Below are 7,078 nucleotides of genomic sequence, written 5' to 3' on the forward strand. Positions count from 1 at the left end.
CTGAGATCAGATCTGCCATTGTTTTAGCTCAGTAAAACACTTGATTGCTGATTTTTTGAGAAATTTCTGAATCTTCTTATTTATGTGTAAGCAGACTGCCTAGCACAGTCAGCCTATAGTTTAGCAGCATCGCCTTGATGCCCAGCTTGCTGTAGGCCGTTGTGGCTGTCTATTCTTCTGAGTTTCAGTTGATCAGCCTGGTTTTTGTTGATTATATAGAGGGGCAAGTGACATGGAAATAACTCCATAAGCCACATTAGATAGTAACAGTTGTTATAATAACCAAACCAAGAAAAATCAACCCCAGACATGAACTAAGCCATACTCAAACTTCATAGGGGAGAACTCAATATATCAGAAACATTAGCTTCAAGTCTCAAATTCATTATAAACTTTTGCAGGGGAAGAATTACATGACTTGTGTGTTCCCTAGGTTCAGAACTACAAAGAAGATCAACACGCCCTAAATACAGCTAAACATTTTAAATAACCAAGGAAGATGCTTCTTCAGAACCTTGTTTGCGCAGTCTCTGCAATTCTCCAGTTGCTGAAAATTTGAAGCTAAACTATCTCTCCATCAATAATTTGGTGTCTCATCAGAACAATTTCCTTGACAAGATTCCTGTAAGTGAATGGCCGGACAGCCGCCCTCAGGAAGAGCCCTGGAGGGGGCTCGCGCTTCACTCTGACCAGCGCACTTCTGCTCCTTGCACTTTCCTGCTGTACCAGCTTCACCTCATCCTCCTCGGCCTGCTCCTGCTGCATAATCATTGTATTGGAAGTGCCCATTTGCGATTCCATATCTTTCTGCTGTTGCATTTGCCGCTTATTATACTCATATGATTTCTCAACCCTGTTCTTGACCAGTTTCTCCATTTTATCATTACTTTTCATCGCTTTATCCCATTGCTCGTCCCAGTAGTCCTCATTCTCCTCACTACTTTCTATTACTTCATCTGCTTCCACCTCTTCACTGACATCAACCACTTCCTCATCCTCATAGTCGTTGTCTACATCATCCTCGGTATCATCAATCACATCAACCTCCTCATCCTCAACCCAATCAATGATCTCACTTCCAATCTCATCACCACCCTCATCGTCACTCTCATCAGGCGCATCACACCCAAGTTCCATCTCCTCTAGCTTGACTTTCCACTCCTTGGTGTATGGGTGGAGCAGCTCCATGGGATGGTTTGTGAGCAAGAACTCCAGACAGCATGACTTATCCGCCTCACTCAGCTTCGAGTATGCATTTACAACATCATCCACATAAGACTTTGGGCTTGCCTTCACAATCCTGCAAAGGCCCCCGAAGTAGGTCGTCTGAATGACCCTGCCATCCTGTTCAAGGTCAAACAAGAACTGGTTCTCGGTTGAGGGATCAACCAACGGGCGGAGCCGACTGAAGAATTCCTCCTGTGGCTCGAACCTCGACTGGTACAGCGGACGCTTGACATATAGGATGTCCGGGCGCGTCCAGGCCGCGCAGCGCGTGATCAGCTCGCGTGTCGAGTTACCAAACCGGCCCATGAGGCTCCACTTATCCAGCCGCTGGTCCTTGCTGGCCTGGACGGCGACCTCGGCCGAGAGCGTCCACTGCTGCCATGGTGGCTCGTCGGGGCGCCACCTAGGGTGCCGCACGAAGACCCAGTAGTACCGGAAGCCGACGGCATCATCGAGCTCGTTGAGACGGTGTGAAAATTGGTTGGACATCTCGAACTGCTCGTTGCGGTCCCATTCGTCGTGGTCGGCCACCTCGGACATGAGGGAGACGCGGTCGTCGGAGAAGCGGCCGCGGATGGGCGGCCCCACGACGATACCGCGCCAGGAGTAGGGCCCGAAGGCGCCGAACCTGTACCAGTCGTGCGGGTGGCGGAGGCGCGGGTCGTCGGGCCCGTCCATGAAGCGGACGGAGCGGTCGTAGCCGAGGCCGATCATCTCGAGCTCCTCGTCGGTGAAGGTGTCGGCCTGGCCCGAGGCGGCGCGGCGCTTCCGGCGGTAGAAGGCGTTCTCCGAGAGGCGGCGGCTGCGGCGCTTGGCCCGGGACTTGGCCTCGCGCCGCACGTCGCCGCCGCCCTCGATGCGGCCGCCGCCGGGCTTCTTCTTGCTGCGGCCGGCGCGGGCTACGGTGGAGGGGGGCTCCAGAGGGGACGGGCGCGGGCGCGGAGGCGGGGTCGGGGAGGAGGGGAAGGAATAGAGGGCGGGGTCGGAGGAGGCATGGATGGCGGCGACGGAGCTGCGCTTGCGCCTGGGGCAGGCGAGGGGTGTGGGGTCTGGGCGGAAGGGGGAGGAGGTGGCGAGGAGGAGGCGGTGGCCGGAGCAGCGGCGGCTGCGGTGGAGGAGGCGAGGGGATTGCGGGGGTTTGGGGTAGGGGAAGGGGGTGGCCAAGCCGGTCGGCATGGCTGGCTGGGGCTTTGGGTTTTGGACCTGTCGGAGTTGAGATTTTCCTTACCTTCAATTTCCCCCATCGCCACTCTGTGCGAGATGGACTGGAAAGTTGGGCCTGAGCGGCCGATCTAGCCCACGAAGATTCGGCTTTACCACCAGATGGCCGGCCCATGAACAGGTAAGGTTGAAGCAAACTAAAATTAAAAGACATGGTTGGTCCCAGCCGCCTGAGGGCGTCATCAAACTTAATGTCGATGCAGCATTTCATCAGGACACTGGTACAGGGGGTACTGGAGCAGTGCTGCGTGATGAAGCCGGTTTCTTTGTTGCTGCTTTTTGCAGTGATATACCCTTTGTGGAAGACGCGTCGACGACAGAGGCTAGAGGACTACGAGATGGCCTCCTACTAGCGAATGAAGTTGGTTGTAACAAAATCTATGTCAAAGCGGATTGTGATGTGGAGTATCCTACGGTCATTCCCATGGACCTATCATCGTCTCACGAAGTGCTAAGAGGACCCATGACTCGAGCTAGAGCTAGAGCTCTCGAGACCGAGGTGACTTCTCTCCTTAGTGATATTACATATGATCCTATCGAGACATGGCTACTACCTAAGTCCGAGATGTTGTGCACGATTAGGTACCAAGAGGACCCTCCCGAAGATGCACGTGAAGACGAACAAGCCGCCAAGTTCACGGATGAAGAGAACCAACGGAAGGAGTCAAGAACAACTCCCAGGCCCCGGACATCCGGCCCCTAGAAGCGTCTACAGCAGCAAGGAGCCAGCGGCCAAGTCTACAGGGCCCGGACATCCGGCGTCCGGCCCGGACATCCCGCCCCCGCCCGGAAATCCGGCCTTCCGCCCGGATATCCGGACACCGCCTATCCAGAGGACAGAAGAGAAGCACCGGCAGCCCGGACATCCGGCCCGACCCCCGGACATCCGGCCCTGTCTGTCTGCGCATAGTAAAGGGCTGAAGCCCATGTACCCTTTAGCCTCCTAGACTATATATACTCTCCTCCTACCATGTTTTAGGGTTATCATTGGTTTAGCTCATTTGAGATATAGCTTTGCTCATCCACATCGGATCTACTCCACCAGAGAGACCGCGGCCCCTCTTCGGAGAAGATCCCTTTGGATTCAAGACCTCCTTGCGGAGAAGACCATCAAGACCTCCTCACGGAGAAGACCTGTTACCTCTTGTATCGTCCTTAGTTGCCCGTGGATCGTGTGATCTCTTATGTACTCGAGGATCTAGCATATGTGTGACTATTTCTTATTGGTTTAGTGATTCTCCTGTGTTTCCCCTTGTGTTTTCCCTCGTGATTTCCCTCGTGTTCTTCGCGGGATCCGCTCCTTTCGTGAAAGATCGGCCCCTAGGGTTCCTACCCTACATCATCCTGGTATCTAGAGCCACGTTGATCATGATTTCAGAGTTTCCCTGTTGTGTTTCTAGCCTTGTTTTTGTTGATTTTGTCCCTAATACGAAAATTTCCCCACAAAAATAGCCCCACTTTTTTTTGTGATTTGTTGGTGTGATGAAGTTTTGTTGAATTTGATCCGCAGATTTCGTTTGTTGCATGTAGATCTAGCTTTCCCTCCGCTTTTCCCCAATTTCCATCCACAAATTTCTCCAAATTTTGCCCAGATTTGCCACCTTCCACGCGGTGTTCGTCCGGATCCAGAGCCCGGACATCCGGCCCGACCGCCCGGACATCCGGCCATCAAGCCCGGACATCCGGCCCCTGGCAGCATCACTTCCTCTCCATCGCCCGTTTTCCATCCATATTTCACCAAATTTTGTTTCGGTGCCCACATACACTTCCGCATACCACCACCACTTCCGCATAGCATCGCCATATACCACATACACCATCATCACTTACCACTACCAACTCCGACAATTTTGTCACGTTTTGCTTTGAGAATTTGAGTTGCGGTTCCGTGTCCTATTGTGTTTTGGCTATTTAGGTACGGTTCGACATCAACATCACCACCGCTCATCTTCGCCACGAACGCGTCATCGACAACGACCATCTCGACAACATCATATTGTATTCGTGCCACTCATTTGAGCACCGTCATCGTTCTTGCTTACGGACAAGGAACCAACGAACGGTAACCTCATCTTGGTATTGGACATATAATTCTTGTCATTACATTGATAGCCATCATAGCCTTACTCCTTTGCGTCGCTTACCCATCGAGACTAGCCTTTGAGTATTGCCGGCAATGTGACTTGTGCACATTAGTGATCATACTTCCCATAGCATACATACATCATTGGTGCATATCTTGGTATCATCTCTTGTGCCACAAGGTTGTCATCGCATACACAATTGCTATCTTGGTTCGTGAAGCATTGCATGAGAAAATAGCTCAAACAACAAAGAGCCAAACAAGCTTTTAAGAAAAAGGGAAAGATAAGCAAAGAGCTTTTAAGCAAGAACCATAGCATCATACAACATTAAGATTGTCATACTAGATCATGTTGGATCATATCATCGAAACACCATACATAGAGCATACTTGGGATAGAAGTCGTTGCATTTTTGCTTAATAGGTTGTGCACAAGTCTTCGTATCTGCCTATTGTGCAATCGTGCTAGCGTCTCTCTAGTGTTGCGCAACAAGAGCATTTTCGTGGATTGCACATTTTGGCTCATCCTTGGTTGCACGACCCCACTTATCTCTTTGCGTGTGTGTGTTTCCGTCTACCTTATATTGCTTGGTCTACTTGTTGCATTGCAAACTTGCGAATCTTTTCCAACATTATTGAAGCTCACTAACAATTACATCAAATTTTGTGCCACCATCCTAACCAAGCCCCACCATAAGCTTTTACTTGTGTAGGTGTGAGAAACCGACAAGAATTGGTACCAATTGTGTTATTTCCTTGTTCCACATTGGAGTGATCATTGATCCACCTTCAACTTCGGTCAAGGTACATTTGGTATACGTTCTTCTCTTTATCCCACTCACATATTTCTCTTGGAATGATGGATAGGCCAAGTACTTCTACCAACCCACTCTTCATCGGGCAAGACGACGACATGAACTCCTACGTCACAAAGAGCCACCTCTTTGGTGCACAACGTGCTTTGCATCAAGAGCAACAAGCAATGAGTGAACGCATCGACAACCTCGCCACCGACTTGCGACTCTCCGAGCAACGTACGAGAGACTACTTCGACCACAAGCTCGACGACCACAAGAAAGAGAACGACGCAAGAATGGACGAGATTCGTGCTTTGTTGCTAAACCGCTCTTCTTCCACTTCGTCCTCATCAAGACGGAGCCGCTCAAGTCGACACTCCGACTTCACCCTCTCTGGCTCAAGTACACCGACATCGAATACTCTTCGACGTGCCGCGCGGAACGATCGTCAAGCAAGCCTAAATCCTCTATGCGACAATGACTCTCAAGAACAATGTCATCGTCAATACCAAGCGACCTTTGCGCAAGCACGAGAACGGCAACGACAACGCCAACACGAAGAGGAAGAGCGAGCGCGTATTCACCAAGAAGCACAAGATGCCGAGGCACAACGTCAAGAGCAATAATTGCGAGATGCTCAAGCACTTGAGGCGCAACAAGCCCTCTGAGATTCAAGTCGAGCCGTAGCCAACCGAGGCCGACAAGCTCGTAAACATGAAGAAGCACTTCGTGAAAAAGTTGGCGAACGAAGATATCAAGCTCGCGTGCAACGTCAAGCTCGACAAGTTCCTCCACAAGCTCGCCAAGAACATCAAGTTCACCAAGAGCAAGAAGACAATGGAAATCCTCCACGACAAGAGCAAATTGTGAGAGATGATCCTCCTCGTCAAGGACGTCATCATCCCCGTCCCGAACACAATGAAGACCAACGCTACGGCAAGTTAAAGTTCACCATGCCCAAGTTCAATGGAAGCAACGATCCCGAAGAGTACCTTTCATGGGCATTGAAGGTCAACAAAATCTTCCGCTTGCACAACTATGAAGAAGAGAAGAAGATCGCGATGGCATCCCTTGAGTTCCAAGACTATGTCCTCATTTGGTGGGAACAAGTCATCAAGCGCCGTGAGGCAAGAGGTGAACCACCCATCACTACTTGGGCGCAAATGAAGGATGTCATGCGAGCACGCTTCGTGCCTACCTACTACAACCGCGACCTCTTCAAGAAACTCCAACTACTCAAGCAAGGAACCAAGAGCGTTGAAGAGTACTACAAGGAGATGGAAATTGCCATGATAAGAGCCAATGTCACGGAAGATGATGAGCAAACAATGGCACGTTTATTGAATGGACTCAATCATCCTATCAAGAAGATCGCCGACTTCCAACCATACTCGAACCTCATCGATCTAGTGCATCAAGCTACTAAAGCGGAACGCCAAGTGCAAGATGACTTCAAGTATGCCAAGTTCTCATCCAAGTCATACGGCTTCTCCAACACCCAAGCTTCAACGACTCCAACATCGTCTACCAAGCCTTCAACAAGCAACATCGACAAGTCGAGTTACAAGAAAACTTCGACTACCCCAAGTCATCCTCCTACAACAAGAAACTTCAAGACGAGAGCTTCATCATCATCTACCCCAACCGATGAGACCGTCAAGACGAGTTCCTTCAAATGCTTCACATGCGGAGGCCGAGGCCACAAGTTCTATGAGTGCACTAACAAGCGGACCATGATCCTCAATGACGA

At 50.7% G+C, this 7,078-nt stretch overlaps 1 protein-coding gene across 1 annotated transcript; it reads right to left on the reverse strand.

Moving 5' to 3' along the window:
* Positions 1–331: 331 nt before the first annotated feature.
* Positions 332–2,146, reverse strand: LOC123189675 (uncharacterized; the record flags this gene model as incomplete). The annotated part of the gene is given in 1 exon segment (XM_044602146.1): positions 332–2,146. A coding segment is annotated over 1 exon segment (1,585 nt), but the record flags the coding sequence as incomplete, so codon positions are not given.
* Positions 2,147–7,078: the final 4,932 nt, after the last annotated feature.

The sequence above is a fragment of the Triticum aestivum genome, chromosome 2A (assembly GCF_018294505.1).
Source record: "Triticum aestivum cultivar Chinese Spring chromosome 2A, IWGSC CS RefSeq v2.1, whole genome shotgun sequence".
NCBI classification, from domain to species: domain Eukaryota; kingdom Viridiplantae; phylum Streptophyta; class Magnoliopsida; order Poales; family Poaceae; genus Triticum; species Triticum aestivum.